At 37.5% G+C, this 17603-nt stretch overlaps 1 protein-coding gene across 2 annotated transcripts in view; it reads left to right on the top strand.

Moving 5' to 3' along the window:
* Positions 1 to 14588, top strand: part of DARS1 (aspartyl-tRNA synthetase 1) — a 31366-nt gene extending 16778 nt beyond the window's left edge. For both annotated transcript variants that reach the window (XM_062498053.1, XM_062498052.1), the window contains 9 exons: positions 6198 to 6309; positions 8045 to 8179; positions 9022 to 9169; positions 10099 to 10245; positions 11240 to 11282; positions 11889 to 11969; positions 12488 to 12599; positions 13012 to 13083; positions 13874 to 14588. In XM_062498053.1, coding sequence (XP_062354037.1) covers positions 6198 to 6309; positions 8045 to 8179; positions 9022 to 9169; positions 10099 to 10245; positions 11240 to 11282; positions 11889 to 11969; positions 12488 to 12599; positions 13012 to 13083; positions 13874 to 13965 — 942 coding nt within the window. In that variant the 3' untranslated portion in view covers positions 13966 to 14588. The remainder of the gene's footprint in view (positions 1 to 6197; positions 6310 to 8044; positions 8180 to 9021; positions 9170 to 10098; positions 10246 to 11239; positions 11283 to 11888; positions 11970 to 12487; positions 12600 to 13011; positions 13084 to 13873) is intronic.
* The last annotated feature ends 3015 nt before the right edge of the window (positions 14589 to 17603 follow it).

Raw genomic sequence — 17603 nt, 5'->3', positions numbered from 1 at the left:
TGCCCCTGTACACATCCAGTAGTTCAGCATGACCCTCCCAGTACTTCTGAAATATCTTTGTCAGTACAGCAGTAGGGCATTAGTTGTCAGCATGCTGCCTGGAGGGTGCAACTGCTGACCTAAGTGGATGTTGCTGTAACCTCTTCTGTGTCCCAACCACTGTTGGGACACCCTTTCTCTTCGGCAATGTCAGGCACCTTGTTTTGAGAGCTCTGAACCTTAACTCTGTGTTAAGAAGCTGTTTTTTGTCCTTAGCTCCAGCAGCTGCTGCAGTGTGGTGCTAAGCAGCTGTTCCATGCTGATCAGGAATTCAGGTTAGCTTTTCACAGAATTGGTGGAAGGATGCAATGCCACATCTCAGTCCTGCAGTGTCTGTGTCTCATCCTCTGAATATACCTGTGGCTGAGTGTGATCTGGCCACAGCTTGCCCAGGATTAGCCTTGGGTATCTGTCTTGCCTTCCTCCTCTGCACAGGAAAAGTTTCTGTTTCAGACTGTCACATTTATGTGTATCTTTTCTGTTGGACCTTTCATTATGGGTTTCAGAACAAAAGCCAATTCTATGTGTGTGTTATTTTAATCTGTTTTTAAAGGGAGTGCTAGATGAGCAGAAAAGATATTTAATGAAGAAAGGGAAAATTTCAGTGAGAGTACATGCATTTATATATGCATATATATATATGCACATCCTAAGCACTGTGTGTAGTCAAATCACTAGAGTAGGAATGCAAAGAAACCCAGAAAGTAGTAACTGATTTTCAGTGATTTGGTCCCATGGATTGGAGCCACTGGAGTATAAGTGGAGCTTCAGAGAGCCTGTAGTGTTTCAAATGCACTGAATAAGCAGGCATGTCCTAAGCAGAATTACAAACATGATGTGTTATCTGAAACACTGTTCCCACAGATGTTGCTTTTTGGAAAACGGTGTAAAACAGGCAACAGGGAATAATGTTGACAGGATAGTTCTAACAGAGATGCTGTGATGATCTGTTCCTACAAGTGTGGGAGGAAGTCCAGCCACAGATAGGTATATCATCTAGTTCTGGTTTCCTCAGTGCCCCAGTTTTTTAAGGAAGAACCAGGTACTGAACATCAAAAATAGGGACACTGTTATTTTGAGAAATATTTACCAAACTAAATGCATAGATCTTGGTTAGGCTCAGACTAAAAGAAGTTGTTCGTATGCAACTAAAATGATTTTGTCCATTTGAACACAGTATTTAAAGTAGTTAAGTAATTAGCTAGTTTTAAATAGTGATTAACAAAGGAGTTAACCGGATAGGGCCAAGGCATGATAAAATGGAGCTGGGAAATTCAGTTATTACATGAATGAAAGAAAATGGATTTCTGAAAATAGCATCACTCCATCCAGCTATGATGTATACCAAGGAAGGTTTGATGATGATGCAATACAAGGAGTGTAATTAATAATAAGGAAATTACAATAGAGGAGATGAAAGAATCAAAGTATGTTGCAAAGATTGCAAGACTTCCACTCTTGTGTACATGTGGAAATAGAGTAAGTATTGCAGTGAATTATTAACAATATTTTGTTAACAATTTTGTTTGCTGACAAAGATCTCTCAGAAGTGTGAGGTAGTTTAGTTTTTTTAAGGTTGGGGATGGGAAGTACTTAAATGCCAAGATGCCAAGCTACTACTGTAGTTGTTATTGTGAAGTATGGAGAGAAAATGGTGGTTATTTAGGGCTAAGGGGTTTTGAAACTAATTTCCAAAGAATGATTACTGGAGAAGGATGAGCCTGTTCCTGGTGGTTTAACTCATAAAATACAGATCACACCTTTGGAGTAGAAAAGATGGGGATTTAGAGAAAAGATAGCTGGTAAGAAGAAAGAAGAGTCTTTGTATAGACTAGTCTTTTTTTTCTGATAACCACAGGTGACTGTGAGAAAACCACTGTTGACCTAAGTATCTATTTTTCACAAGGGTTTTCACTTGATTATAGAGATGTTTGATTTACCATTCACTTATCACAACAGTTAAAAACTGCAAAGTCAAACACTGACTGTGTTTTTAAATCTTTACTTTTCTGCTGTTCTTAAGTTTCACTGAAATATTTGGTGGTGTGTAGACTTCCATGTCTTTAAAAAGACCTACAGAAACTATATTTCATGAAGTTCTATGGTACATGAAAAGTAATGAAGAAAAGACCAGTGAAACTCTGATTTTTGTAGTTTGCTTCTTAAAAATGCCTATTCAGGTTAATCCAGTTTTACATTGTTAAAAAAAATTAAGAAAAGACCAGTGAAAGAAGCACTCATTATTGGGGTTTACTTCTCAGTTTGTCTTTGAAAAAGTCTGAAGAAAGAAACAATGCACATTCACCCAGGTTCACAATGGACCTGACTAATGCCCTTGCTCTGGTTTATTTTTTGTGTTCAGCAAGACTTTTATCTCAACACTGTCTGTCCAAATGTGACTTGAATTATATGCCTTTTTGCAGTCCTGTTACTACAGTTGTGTCTGCTAATGCCCAGCTGGTTGAGACCAAAGCAAAGCCTTTTTAGGGTCAGTATTACCCTGTTTATACTGCTCAGAGTAGAGCATTAACACTAAACTGTGTCTTTAGTAGTTTATGGATGTCAGACTGTGTTATGTGATAATCCAGCTGTACACTGATCTTAATGCACTTTTTTTTCCCAAAAACTCAGTTACTTCAAACTTGATTTCATTGTGTTAGATTCAATTTCCTCATTGCAAAAGCTGAGTTTTTCCTGACTGAATCCAAGCTATAGTGAACAAGCATGTACAGTTTATTTTCTTGTGGGCAGTAATTTGGTAGTGTGTACATACACAGTCCCAGTCATTTAAACTACAAACTCCATGTTCATGTATTGTACTATAAGGAATACTAAAATTTGAGTGAAAGTTAACTTCAGTCACCTGGGGGTTAAAAAAATGTTATTTAAGATAAATTCTGTTTCCTAGCAAAACTTCCATTTGTTCTATATATAGTGGAAGAATTGCAAAATTAGTTGCATTGTTTAAAATAATGTATATTACTTAAAAGAATATAGATTACATTATTTAGCCAACTATGTATTTAATGGTTGTTCCTGGTGGAAGATAGGTAGCTACAGCAGGAAAACAGAAAAGCAAAAATGAGGGGAGGGCAGAACAAATTCTGCAGCTGATGTGAGAGTAAAAAGAAAGTTCACAACTTTTCATGTCTGTGGGTCGGTCTCACCTCTCTGAGATGTTGGTGTGAACTGCCCTCAGTTCCACTGAAAAACATTTGACAACACACCTGGCTGCTGTTCTGGCACTGCAGCTTGTGCCAAATGAAAAGTGATAATTGTTTTTATAATCTTACAGTGCTCCATTTTATCATAAATACCTTCCTTCATGCCATCTGAATGATAAATACACAGGTGAAATTAGAGTGAGGTTATGACTGAAACTTATACTTCAGCATTGTTCCCTAAACTGTTCTGCTGTCTGTAACAAAGGTGATTATTTAAAATAATGAGGTTTTCTGTAAAATTAACTTTGCAGGCTGAGTTAAAACATTAACATTGTTAACTGCAACAGCATTTAAGTGTCACAAATTTGTTCCTGTTTCTGAGTAATTCTTGAAGCAATATTGACTATCTTTGCCATAGTCTCAGGTAAGATAGTTTGTCAATATGTACGTGAAAGGGTTCCTATTGGAGTAAACACTACACAAAAAGAATGTTGTGGCAAAGTCTTATTTTAAAGTAAGGGTAAAAATCAATTAATTTTGACAGCTGTCTCTGTCTTTAGTTTGCTGTATTGTATCTAGGTGCGGAAGCTCAAACTGTCATGGTGTTACTTACCATTGTACAAACATTGCTGTATATACCAGCATTTCAATTACTGAATTTTATTCAAATGAATTTGTTCTCTTTATGATCTGAACATTACCATCAGTGCAAAGAATATTATTAAATCCGAAGAGTTTTTTCTCCATTTTTAAAATATTTGGAAATTGTAGTGGCACATAAAACTTTTGAGGTCATTGATTTGACTCCACTGCAGATTGTCAGATGCAGTTCTTTAGGAGCTTATCTCAGGTGTCTTGTGGGTCTGTTTAATTCTTACAAGGAGGCTGCAGTATCACGAATTCCCAGGTTATCCATGTTGGCAGTCTCTGAATGAATGGACACTGAAACTCAGCCACCTTTGGTGAAAGAAGAGTGGGCTTGTCAGATCTAATTTGAGGTATGGAGAATTGCTGCTTGTTCTTGGTCCGCAGTTAAATAAAAGCTTCAGTGTCCACTTCTGTGGATTTGGCTGCTTTCACAAATGCTGTTTCTAAGCATAACTTATCATTATAGATGGCTTAGGTAGACAGAATCCTTGCCCTGTGTCCTCGCAAAGGACAGGAGGAGTTACTGCCTGAGGAACCTGTTACTGGAGGGCTGTGTAAGGTATTGACTGGCTGTTTCTGTGCAGTTTTAGGTCAGACTATGTAATCGCTTTCAGGCTGGGTTTAGCAGCCAGTTTGCTTTTTCCTGGGGCTGTTTGACTTACTACTGCATTCTCACCTGCTCTGGCATGAAACTGCTATTGGTTCACACCAAGAGTACAAGATGCATTGTTTCTATCCTGCTTTATGTTAATGTCACACATCTTCTCTCAGCAATTTTAGATGTGTCTAGTTCATCAGAAATTTTATTGGGAAACTCAAGTGTGATTTAAAGTTGTCAACTCTTTCACCTTTCAAGTAGGAGATGGTTAAGAAGAAAAAATCCCTTTGAGTCATCCTGGTACTTGGATGTAACACTGCCAAATTATGCCCATAACTCAGGCAGAGTCTTACCATGTGTCTGGTTCTGTGAGACACGTGTGAAAAAGGTGAAAAACTTTTAGGGTGCTTTTGTAACTGTTGCTCAAAGCATCATTTCCTTCATTTTGAACATTTTGAGCAGTGGCTGTGGTCTATCAGACGTGGTTTATCAGACAGTGAGAACTGCTATTACTAGTCTCAACCACTTACTGCCCAAAATCTTTCATTGGTCAGCTAAAATGACAAATAACTCCAAACAGCTACAGGTCTGCAGTATTACTGCAGTTTTCTCTTTGGGTTTGTTCGTAAAGGAATGTCTTCATCTTGCAGAGATGATGAATGTAGCTTTATTTCAGCATTTCTACTGACTGTCTGTCTAAATTTGGCTGGTTATATAATTTGTTTTGGTTGGGGATTTTTTGTTGTGTGGTTTGGTAGAGGAATTGTGTGAAAAAGCCCACAGGGCCCTTCTTACCCTAACTGAAGAGCTGGGGGCTGTTCAGAAAGAGAAGTAAACAGTGCTGTGACGCAGGTCTGTTCTCTTGCTCGTTGGCAGGAACTCGTTGGTCTTTTTGTACTCTTCCAGGGTGCTCACTGTCACGTTTGAGATGCTGAAAACACAAAATCAGATACGACTTCAGTGTTGATGCCTTGCAGTCTTTGCAGCAGTCACTAAGGTGGTTGTTGTATTCTTCATGCCAGAAGTGTTCCAGGAATGTTCAGTGTATTTGCTAACCCAGATGAGCAGCTCAATTGTATCACATGCATAAACAAAAAGGAAATTACCAATACAGTTAAATCTCTTTTCAGCTAAATTTACTTTTAAAGTAAGGCTAAAAAAACCACCAAACTGCAGTTTCTATCAACAGGTGTTATGTGGGCTGCTTAAATGTTGGAAGTGTAGACCTTGGGTTTTGGATGTTTTTGTGGCAGTGTTGTACATGGTTAATATGTGGCTGTGTTTTTTCATAAAAACATTGTATTTGGTAGCCTTTAGCAGACAGACATTTCTACTTTATGTAAGTTATTAATGGCTTTATAATGCACTGTGTATTCTGCAGCTGTTCTAGATCAGTGTCCTGAAAGCTTTTTAATAGATTCACTGTTTTTATTCAGTTTCTTGCTGTAAAACTTTTATTTGCAGAAGCACATCTCATAAATCTGGTATTTTTTAAAAATGCAGAATTGACCACTGTGCCTCATTTATAACTGCATATGCTATAAATTGAAATTAATAATTTTTTCTGGTTTCCTTTCCTGTTTCCTTCTGTGTAACAGACAATTACAGATTCACACTTTTCACTGTTTAGGCAGATACAATAATCAGATATTCCTCAGGGAAGGAATGAATCCTTTCAGCTGTCCAGACGAAGTAGTAGAGTCAGGAAAAACTAACACAGGATTCATTATTTTATCTTCTTCTTGTAGACCTCCACTAGTCAGGCAGTCTTCTGCCTTCAGTCTGGTATTTGCCAGCTTTTCCGAGAAACTCTTATTCGCAAGGGATTTGTGGAAATTCAGACTCCCAAAATCATTTCAGGTATAGTATATGTGATCCAGCAGCTACAGGTGTGCTTTTCTATAGTTGCTCAATGTACCTATCTTTTGTCTGTAAATAAAGATTTAATAAGTTTTTGTTTTAAAAACATTGAGCTTTTTTTCTAGCTTAGATGTCAGTGTTTGTCTTTACTTTTCTCCTGACATAGGCTATTAAAAGAATGACAAGAAAAATTATATGTATATATGATTTATGTAGTTTGCAATGCATATGAAGTTTAGTTTTGATCATATACATTATTCTTGAAATCAGTGTTCTCAGTGTTGAGCACTACCTGTTCCATTCTCAGTATTCAAAGAAAAAAAATTTTAATTTAGATTAAAAGCACATTCCATCATAAAGATGTTGCAACAAACACATGGTATAAAATATGATGCCATTATACGGCACAATTTGTCACTTCTTTAGCAATGAGAATATGGCAGAATAGAACGTGGTAGACCTTTTTCTTTTTGGAAATGTGGAATAACAATTTCAGCCTTAAAGTCTGAAATGTAGATTTTTCTTCTATTCCTTTTGATTTGCTGTATTGTTTTAAAAAGTCCAATGGCTTGATTTACTGATGAAGGTTTTTCTTCCATCTTACTGGTGTTCTTTGAGGTTCTGTTGATGCCACTAAGATACATGGCATGGGAAATCAGAACATTTGTGTTACTGTGTTACTTTATGTACATTCATAAAGTGCACATCTTACTTACAGAGTTTTATGCTTCTGTATTTATATTTTGGAAGACATCTCTTGAGTGAGATAAAAAGTGAGCTTTTTAACAAAATGCATGTAAGCAGCTGTTCTTTCAACATGAAAAGCGTCATTGAACTAGAAGATGAGATTACTTTTTCCTCTGGAGACAGTTACATAGTGTGAAGTACTGAAAGGCTCCCAAGTAGTTTATTTATGTAGGACCTTTGAGGAGGTTGAAAGCAAGCAAGCAAGCACCCCATTGTTTGGATGAGACCGTAATTTTGTAAAATTAACTAAGTTAAGTCAATGCTGTCTTTACTGAACTTCCAATTTAAGGATCATAACTGGTTTAATTTGAGGTTTTTGAAAGTTAACTGTGTTAGGCTACTGCACCTCTCGTGTCACTCACTGTGAATTGGCCAGGTGAAGAGATGCAGTTTTGGTAGGTGCTTTGCAATAAGGGAAATGCATGTGATCCTTGTTCTTGTAGCTGTCTATGAAAATTGCCTCAAACCCAGAAGAAGCTCTATAGCTTTGGCTCATGCCCTCTGGTAAATCTGGATTGGCTGTGGGAGGTATTTATGCCTTCAGTTAGAGGGGATGATCCTGGAAAAACAGGATATGCACTTTGTCTCAGGCTCTGCAATGAAGCCCTGGCAGCCTGAGCCACTGGCAGAGATTGGTTCCACAGAAATGTGGTGGTGCAGCTGGATGTGTTAGTACAGATGTATATTCTCTGCTGTTCTCACTCTAAGGTGAAGGTCAGCTGAAATAGTAGCATTTCAAACTACCCCAGCTAAATTTGCAGATTTTCAAGAGAAGGTATGACAGTCCTGAGCTGCAAAATTTACCTTACCATGAATGGATGGATGCAAATCTTTTTCCTCTAATATGCTTTGAAGAAAAATCTGTCTGATCTTTAAATGTAATACCAATAATCTATCATTCTACCTCTGACTGATTTTTTAAATTTTTATTTTAATAACTTGCTTGATTTTATTTCAATAATTCCTTATAAAAGCACTTGCTTTCTAGCTGCCAGTGAAGGAGGAGCCAATGTGTTTACTGTATCCTACTTCAAAACCAGTGCCTACCTGGCTCAGTCCCCACAGCTGTACAAGCAGATGTGTATATGTGCTGACTTTGAAAAGGTTTTCTGTGTTGGGCCAGGTAAGAAAAGCTTTGCTCTATGCAACGTGTGAAGTGTGCCCTGGTGGCTTTTAGCAGCTGTGGTACGAGTAGGATCACACAGACACACACACACACATCTTTGAATCTTTTCACTTAGTGTAGTTTCACTTGCCAAACCAAATTTCAGTCAAGGAGACTGATGACAGTAAAGTTGACAGAGAAGTCGCTGTACATGTTGCTGAACAACATTACTTAGAACAAGCTTACTTTTAACTGTCAGTAAATAATAAAAAATTAATAACTTCCAGTCCCATGCTCTCTTTCTTAAAGGCTAAGACATGGCCTCTTTAGGTGGCAATGCAATAGTTTTCTTAGAAAACCACAAATGGTTTAAAGATGCTTAACCTCTGAATGCTGAAAACAAGTCAATAACAGTGTATAAAACAAAAAAGAATTCAGAGTAATTCAGAAGATCTTAAATTTCTTGTTAATCACTAACAGATGAGTCATGGTTTATGGGAAGACGTGTTTATTTTAGACTCATGTACCTATCCCAGAAGACAGACACGTATACAAGTACATTTCATCTGAAAAAGGCAGTTTTCAAATCTGAAAGTTCTTGTGTGCTTGTCTGTTTTTTTCACTTGTGTCTGTCGGTCTAAGCAGAGATCCTGCCTCTCTGTGTGTTGTGTCTGTCTTGTATCCTTTGAGTGCCACAGCTGCAGTAATGTAACCACTGTTAGAAATTATGCTCTGAGGCTGCTAGTTAGATCTGTGTCTTTCAGTAAGAATTTTCATGTCTATAATTCAAATGATTGTTATTTTTCCAACTGGAATGATAATTTCAGGAGAGTTAGAATTTCTGTTGTTTAATTTTACAGTATTTAGAGCTGAGGACTCCAATACTCACAGACACCTGACTGAGTTTGTTGGTCTGGATATTGAAATGGCTTTTAATTACCACTATCATGAAGTGGTAGATGAGATTGCAGATACCTTGGTGCAGATATTCAAGGGACTTCAGGAAAGGTAATGAAAGCATTTCCTTCTTTTAATGAGCAACTTTGCTTGTTTGATATCTCTTGCACTGTGGAATGAAGTGGGCAAGCCTGTTATCCTCAGTTTGTCAGGTAATCATTGTTGGTAATCTCATTTACAGCACAACTTTGAAACATATTTTTGCTTGCTCTTAACTATTTTTGTGTCTGACTTCTAAAGTTCACTCAAGTCATAGACCAAGACATAGCAGTTGCTACTTTTAGCAACTCTCCTGGAGTATGCTGGCTTGCACTAAGAACCTTGCTGTCTGCTGTTGAAAGGACTTCCTAAGATAAATGATCCATCCTTAATTCAAAATGTCCTTGTTTTTGTGCCACTGCTGGTAGATTGTTCTTTTTCAAAAATTATTTTGATATTTCCTATATAAGAAAGCTTTCTTGAATAGAAGTGATTATACCAGCCTGCATTTGTTCCATGATAACAGCAAGGATTATTTTCCATCATTCACAATCTAACTCATTAAAAAGCCAGGCTAGAGTTTAGGAAGTGGTTTCCATTTGCTTGCAAATCAGAGTGTTTTGCCAGCAAAAATGCAAATCTTCATCTGTCCAGAAGGAAATTTCTTGTTTATATTTGAATATTACTCAAATTGAAAAAGAAGCCAGGTAAATACTACAAATCAAAGGGGTGATCTCAGTGTCTTTACTGTGAGAATTTGACCTTGTCGATAATTTCTTGCAAAAGGGATTAATCATAAGTAGTAGCAAAATATTAACGGCAGTGAAGTAAACTCATTAATTTTGTTGAAACAATTCATTACAGAATTTTTCCAGAAGTGATTTTAATACAGTTTGTATGTTGCGAGAGGGACCTCTTGTGGCAAAATCACAAAATCATTATTAGGTGCAAGTTTTTCACTGTTTCCTATTTTGCTTCTGTTCTTGTTTCTTTGTCTGTAGATTCCAAACTGAAATTCAGACAGTGAGCAAACAGTTCCCATGTGAGCCATTTAAGTTTTTGGAGCCAACTCTGAGGCTGGAATACCGGGAAGGTGTGGCCATGCTTCGAGAGGCTGGTGTGGAGATGGGTGATGAAGAGGATCTCAGGTACTTTGCAGGACATAACTGTGTCAGTCTTGGGAAAGTGGTAGTGAAGTGTCAGATTTGTACTGAGCACTTGACAGCCCTCAATAAGGAGCCACAGCTTTTAGAGGAATAAACAGCACTTTTGTCCAGATCTCTTGACAAGTAAATGAGTGGATGTGAAAATAATCCTTTCTTTTAACGTAGACTGTAGGTACAAACTCTTAAATCTGACAGAAAATAACTGACAACATAAAGTGAGAGCAACTTGAACCTTCTAGGGAAGTGGTTGTTTGTCCAGCAATTACAGTCCTTCACGAGAATTACAACATGTCTTTGAATGGGATTAAACAAAAAGATTCTGCTGCCTTAAGGTTTTTCTTATAAGTAACACTCTTCCATTTGTTCCTTCCACCTCTCAGGAAAATAATTAAACAATCTTGATTAATTCCCATTGATTTATTGAGAGGTGGTTTAATTAGTAGTTTATATATAAACTTTGCTGAAGACATTCAGTGAATTCAAACAGTTCTGTTCTTCCCCATAGTATATCCAGCACCATTAGGGTCCTGTGTGATTTTAAGTTAAATGATCTGCATCAAATAAATTTTCCATCATAAGAGTTTGATGGAGGAAAATAATTTTCTCAACAACTGTTCATGTGTTTCTCATTTATTGTGTCCTACACAAGATGTATGGCAATAGGAAATAGAGTACATAGTTCTTTAGTAATCAGAATATTGTAACTAGGAAGAAGTTATATTGACAGCGAGAATATTTTTAGGTACCAGTTAATATAAGGGATTTCTAGGACCAATACGAAATATTTAGAAACAAATAAATATACTTTATTTCTGCAACTTCTGTGTGCACAACCCAAAACAGTCAGAAACAAGTACTAGATTTTCTAAGGGTCAGGTTACAGCAGCTCTGTAGCTTGTGATCTCTTGGGCTTTGTGAAGTATATCATCAGTAAAAGTTTAAATCACTTCATTTTAATGATGATAATCTTTTTCAGCACACCTAATGAAAAACTCCTGGGACGCCTGGTAAAGGAAAAGGTAACAATAATTTTAGCATAAATAAATTTGTCACTGAATCTGAAACCTGATATTGTGGAGTCATAGGGCTGGTGTAAACACCTACATGTAAACAGTATCTCAGAACATGCAGAAGTTGTGAAGAGTTGATTTTTAATTGACTGCATTCCCATTTTGGTGCTGTGTATTTCATGAAATGTCAGTTTTGTCTTTGTCATTAATAAGCAGTTTCAAACTATTTTCAATCTTTTATATTTATTTCTATCACATGTTGTACTGAGGACACCAAACAGGCTGGTATGTTCCAAAGCCACTTCTTAAGGAGACTTAAAAAAAAACAGCAAACCACATTCTAACAAAATCTATAGGAGAAGATGAGATCTCTGGGGGGGAGAAGGAAACCTATCTGTTACAGCAACCATTTTACTGCTCAGGATTTGTAAGTTTACACTAGAAATAGTGTTGAAAAAAGAGAAAGAATGCACCACTTTTATTGATAATTTAGACAATATTGTGGGAAGCTATTAGGAAATTTTATTTCAAAGATTCACTAGTTCTGTCTTTCTCTTGTAATTTGTTTTTTATGTAGTTTTCACTTGTATTGACTGTTCAAAATTACTTCTTCAGTATGACACAGACTTCTACATTCTTGACAAGTATCCTCTTGCTGTGAGGCCTTTTTATACAATGCCAGACCCAGCCAACCCTGTAAGTAAAATTCCTTGCTGTTGTCAATGGGGGTTTTTTGAGGGGCTTTTTTTGTTTGTTTGTTTGTTTGTTTGTTTTTTTAGTTTACATTATTTCATGGAGGGATAATTTGACAATACAGATAAAGTGTATTAATATGACCATAGAATTATTGAATGGTTTAGGTTGGAAGGAACCTTAAAGATCATTTAGTTCCAGCCTTGCTGTAGTTAAAATTATGATAACATGATCAGGTCAGGGTTACATGACTTGTCAAATATTTTCAGTTACTCTTCACTGGTAAAAACATACCAGAAGGAAATGAGCAAACACTGGGAGAGCTTTGTGAAGATATCTCCATGGTCAAACACTGCTGCCATCACTGAAAATGGAAAAAAATATCTTCCAGGGCAGCAGACACTTTGGCAGAAAATAGGCTTTTTTTAGCTTTCGATATCAGAAAATTAAGTTATTGAGAGGTAAATATTTGCCAACTATGGAACTATAGGTAGGAAATAAACTCCTTTTTGTGTTTCCAGAAAACCTCTAACTCATATGATATGTTCATGAGAGGAGAAGAAATCTTGTCTGGAGCTCAGAGAATTCACGACCCCCAGCTGCTGACTGAAAGAGCCAAGCATCATGGCATTGGTAACATGGCAGTTTAAAAGAACATAAGTCATGGCTTGATTTGTGTCCTTTAGAGGAAGAATTTGGAGCAGAATCTGTTACATGAGTAGCAAAATCAGAGTTCTGTTTCGTTCTTACTGTTAATCCATCTAATTCTGTTCAAGCATCTAGAGTGGGGTATTAAGAAACGAAGTCTTCCAGCAGCACCTTGTTGAATAGTTGTTAATAAACAGTTATTAAAAAAAATGATACAACAAAACTGTTACAGCCATAAATTCTAGATAGCTCTAGGCAATTTACATGTTCAATGAGTAAAACCCCACTGTTAGTTTGTAAATTTTTTTTTTTTTTTTTGCTTGTAGTCTGCAGGCACTTGTCTGTTTGGCTTAGGGTTCATTAAGCAGATGAGAAACCAGTATTTTTCTTTTTCTAGATTTGGAGAAAATAAAGGCTTACATTGACTCCTTTCGGTTTGGTGCACCTCCACACGCAGGTGGTGGAATAGGTAAGTATCTGATTTTTGTTTAGCCTGAGCTTAACTTCTACTGCTCATCCCAAGCAGAGTTAGGATAAAATTCTGGATAGTGACCTTGTTAGGTAAATCTGTGGGGCTGTTTATCCTGGAGAATTTAAGGAGAGAAGCTCGAACTTAAGGATCATCATAAAGTAAATAGGCAAAATACTGATGGTACAGTCTGTCGAGTTTAAAAAGAAGGTGATCACAAGAAAATGTGCCACCTCACTAGCCAGGCACGTCACTTTCAAATTTGACCAATGAGGAAAATTTAAGGAGGCAAGAAAATAGTGGATTATGTATGGATTTATCAAAGTCACCATCATACCAGCAGCCACTGGTCTCTGTGTATTTGATGAAGGTGTTTTGCAGTGAGGTGAAAGAATTGATTGCTTCTTTATCTGTTTGGGAGCATGCAACATTTGCAGGTAATCCAAATAATTTAGGCCAGTCAGAGATGACATCAAGGAAGCTGAAGTTGCATCTCTTCTTTAGAGTTAGATGGTCTTTGTGGTAGAGTACCAGACAAACAGGAGATGCCATGACAATTAACACTGGATTCAAGGTGTTCCACGTGGAAACCTTAATGTAGGAGGTGTGTGGAAAAAATCTACCCACCATGGCTGGGGTGCTTACAGGCCCAAGGATTAGGAAATGCTTGCATAATGGACTGTGCTCACACTGCTGTGTGAGGCTGGCTCCAGCTGGGGAGGACGTGCAGCTCCTTTGGGGTTTGGAACAAAGACTGACAGTGCTGATGGGCTGTTTTCATCTACTGTAGGGCTGGAGAGAGTAACCATGCTGTACCTGGGGCTTCACAACGTCCGGCAGACCTCCATGTTCCCCAGGGATCCCAAACGCCTGACGCCCTGACAGGAGCTGCTCTGAGAGCTGGGAATGCTCTGCCCTGCAAATAGGATCTGACTGCAGGCATAGCCCCTGCTGCTGATGAACATGTATTGATTAATTTGAGCATTATGATGTGTGATTAAAAACAAAATTTTCCTTTATTAAAGTGCCACAGTAATTTTTTTATCCTTAGTTGTTTATTTAAAGGAAAATATTTTAACAGATCAAGACTCTTTGTATTGGCAACTGCGCATTTTTAATGAAAATGGAATACTTTGAATTAGTATTTTAGTGTCACATTAAATTGTACCATTTTTCTAAACATTTTAATAAATTATGCAATAACCATTTTACTTTTTAAACTTAAGTCAGCAAGATTAAATATTCTGAAGTACTGGCTCCAAGATAAAGTGACTGGATGCTTGCAAGTTAAAAATCTGGAGAGACCAGCCAGTTGATAATTTACGTGAGTGTCAGGTAGGGAAGCAGGTGAGAACATTCTTAACAAGAAATCTTCGTAAGAAGTTGTTAAAATAGATTGAAATAAAGCTCTCAAAGTAAATTAGATACAAATCTGTCTGGTTTTTTTACTTAGTATCCTCACAAGATAATGAATCAATAAGACATTTTTGGTTTGGATTTTTTACTGATGCAATAACTGTCTAAAGTTCAAATTTATTTTCTATCTTCTCCTCATTTTTTTGAAAGTGGTATAAAAGCCATAGGCCTGGTCTTTATTTTATGTTACTATTTGAGAATGGTTATGTTTACACATGCTCATGGAATATACAAGGGATATATAATATTTTCAGAAAATAAATGGATATTGAGTTTGAGAGCAGGTGATGTGTTTTCCTGGCTGACCCAGCCTCTGAGATAACAAACAAAACAAGGATTTCATGCATCTTTTACCAAGGGAAAAAAAAAACAAATAAATTATGTAAGCCAACTTATTTCAGGGTGGGTTTTTTATTTATAAGTGTTGTGAACAGCCCAGCTTTGTACACTTAGAGAAACTGAGTTTTTCTGTAAGTCAGAGGATTTCTGAAATTCTTTCTACACATACTTTTTCTCGGATTATTCACTTACTTGGACTCCTCAATTTGCAGCAGTGCACAAAGCTACTTCCCATCATCTTCCTCCTCCCAAGCCAGAGAATGTTCCCTGCGTTTGGAGAGGCACCAGTGTATCTGAAACTTTTTTTTGTAGACTGCGTCTGAGAGTTGGTTTTCAAATTTGAAACAGTTTGTAAGTGTTGTTGCCAAAGAGCAAAGAATTAAATTCCTGACTTGGGTACTGCAATAGTTGCTCTAATATCCATACGTATTTGTAACTCCTGACCTAATTTTGTTTAACATTTTACATGATTAAGCTTTCAGTAGCAGGTACGTTGTGGATGTTCTGTTACTGTTGCTACCTTGATTTTTAAATGTCAGAGGAGTCACATATTGGTTATGCTACAGAAAGGTCACTGAGGCTGGGTATAAATTGTGTAGAGTTTCACAAAAGGGTAAATCGTCTTTGCCGCTGCCATTGAACAAGACTTAATTTTAATGTCTTATGACAAGAGTTCTCCATTAGAAAACCATCATACTAAAGGTCAGTCAGGTAAAGTACTGGAAATGTAGAAGTTAAACTTTGTTTAGAAGTCACACAATTCAAGGAATAACGTTTAGCAGCTTTGCTTATGAGTCTATTGTGATTAATTTACTGTGGAATCTTCCCCAAATTATTAACTTGAAAATCTTACACTGTAATCAGTTGTACTTTGCAAAGCTAAGTGGATTATAAACACAGCTCATTGTCACAGACTTACTGCTGATGAATCCAAGTTTCAAAACAGTTGTTTATTTAACTAAGCCAACTGGAATGAATTTAATTTAATTACCTTTGTTCATACAGAACCAGTAATATATTCCACTTCAGATGTGCATTCTTCTAACCAGGAGCAAAATTACTGACTTAAATTTCCTGTCCCCCAAAAAATATCCCGGGTGCTGTTTCTTGCTGTAGATTTGGCATCAAGTGTTGTGCATGCATGCCTGTAACAACTGTGCTTATACCAATTCTGTTAGGAGTTAGTCAAACCTAAGCTGTAGTTTGATTTATTCACAGTAACTGCCCAAGAACAAGAATTCACATGGAGGCCCCTATTCCTTTGTATGTTGAATCCTTTCATGCAGCTTTTCAGAAAATAATTATGATCATAAGTCAAAATGCAAAATGCATTTGTCCTGAATGTCATCTTAACAGGATATTTCAGTGGGAGCTGCAGTGTTAGAACTTAGTTTGAAACCATGCAAATAATGAAGGTCTGGAAGACCTTTATGGTGCTTTGATAGGTAGCAAGTCTGCTGTAATAGTTCTCGAAAAGTAAAACTTGTACTGTGCTTTATTTCCAGTTGCTTGCAGGAAGTTTACCAGTTTACAAGGAATCCACAGTGCTGCTGCCTCTCCACCAGGTAAAATGGTTTTGGTTTTGTTTTCTTTCGTTATATACAGATGGTAATTACAGTAGTGCAATTTTTTAAACTAAGGAACTATAAAGCATCTTGGTTAGAGTAGCCAGGGAGTCTGTCTGCTCGAAACAAACACAAAGTTTCAGTTTGCTTCTGAAGCTTTTTACTGTACCATTTTCCTGTGACAGCCCATCTGTGTTTGCTGAGCTGTGTGAATCTGCCCAGTGGGAAGGAGGACTCAGGCTGTTCTTCTGGCAGCCAAGTGCAGACCTGGCTCCCCATGGCTGTCCACACCTGCTGGGATAAGCCTGGTGGGCAGCAACCTCACAGCTGCTTGCTCTCTGCCCAGTGGGCCAGGGCAGGAGGAAGGGAAAAACAAGAAACCTTTGTGCTTTCACCCAGTGTCTGTCAATTCCAGGCATACTGGACACCACTCCATGTGAAAGCAAGTGATGGAGGAGAATACCTTGGCAATATCCATTGTGGACCACCAAATGGCTGCCTTGGACTCTAGTTCATACTGAAGTTCCAGACACTTCCCCAGACAGATTTTAAATATTTTTTTTTATTATTTTTTATTATTTTTGTTGTTTCTTCCTTGGGTAGTAGTAGATTCTTTTTTGAGAGAGAAATCACTAGGATGGATTATTTATTTTAAAACAAGCCTCACAACTAACTTGTGCACATTTTTCCCTTGTATGATCTCACAAAAATGGAATTTACTCACCTCAAGTGTTTTAAAAATTATTAAGTTCTACAAGTCTCTTATTTTCTTTGCCATTTTGCAGTTAAGTTTCTGTTCTCTGTATGGTAAGTGTACTGTAACATGAACAAATGCTGCTGCAGGAGGCTGCTGCTGCTGGCACTTCGGAAAGGGTTTCAAAACTGAAAAAGAGCCCCTAGCTGCTTTAATTACAGCAAAATTCCCAGTTTAGGCAGAGTTTAATGACTTTGCAGGTGGCAGAGCAATTGTAAGCAATTTTTCATAGATGTTGAAATGGTTCCTGCTGGCAGGCGCCGTGTGGCAGCAGCTGCCATTCGGGAATGGCTGTCAGCCATGGCACTGCTTGGCAAATGTTGCCTTCAGCCATCCTACAAGGGTACCAATGAGGAGCCAAGTGTCCAGACTGGGGCCTGACTGTCACCTGGTGTAGTTCACACCCTTTTCCACCTGGGCCAGTTCTTCAGAAGCTGGAGATGGTC

Source organism: Cinclus cinclus, chromosome 9 (genome assembly GCF_963662255.1).
Source record: "Cinclus cinclus chromosome 9, bCinCin1.1, whole genome shotgun sequence".
Taxonomy (NCBI): domain Eukaryota; kingdom Metazoa; phylum Chordata; class Aves; order Passeriformes; family Cinclidae; genus Cinclus; species Cinclus cinclus.
The sequence above is the reverse complement of the archived record's forward strand: the minus strand, read 5'-3'. Positions and strand labels throughout refer to the sequence as shown.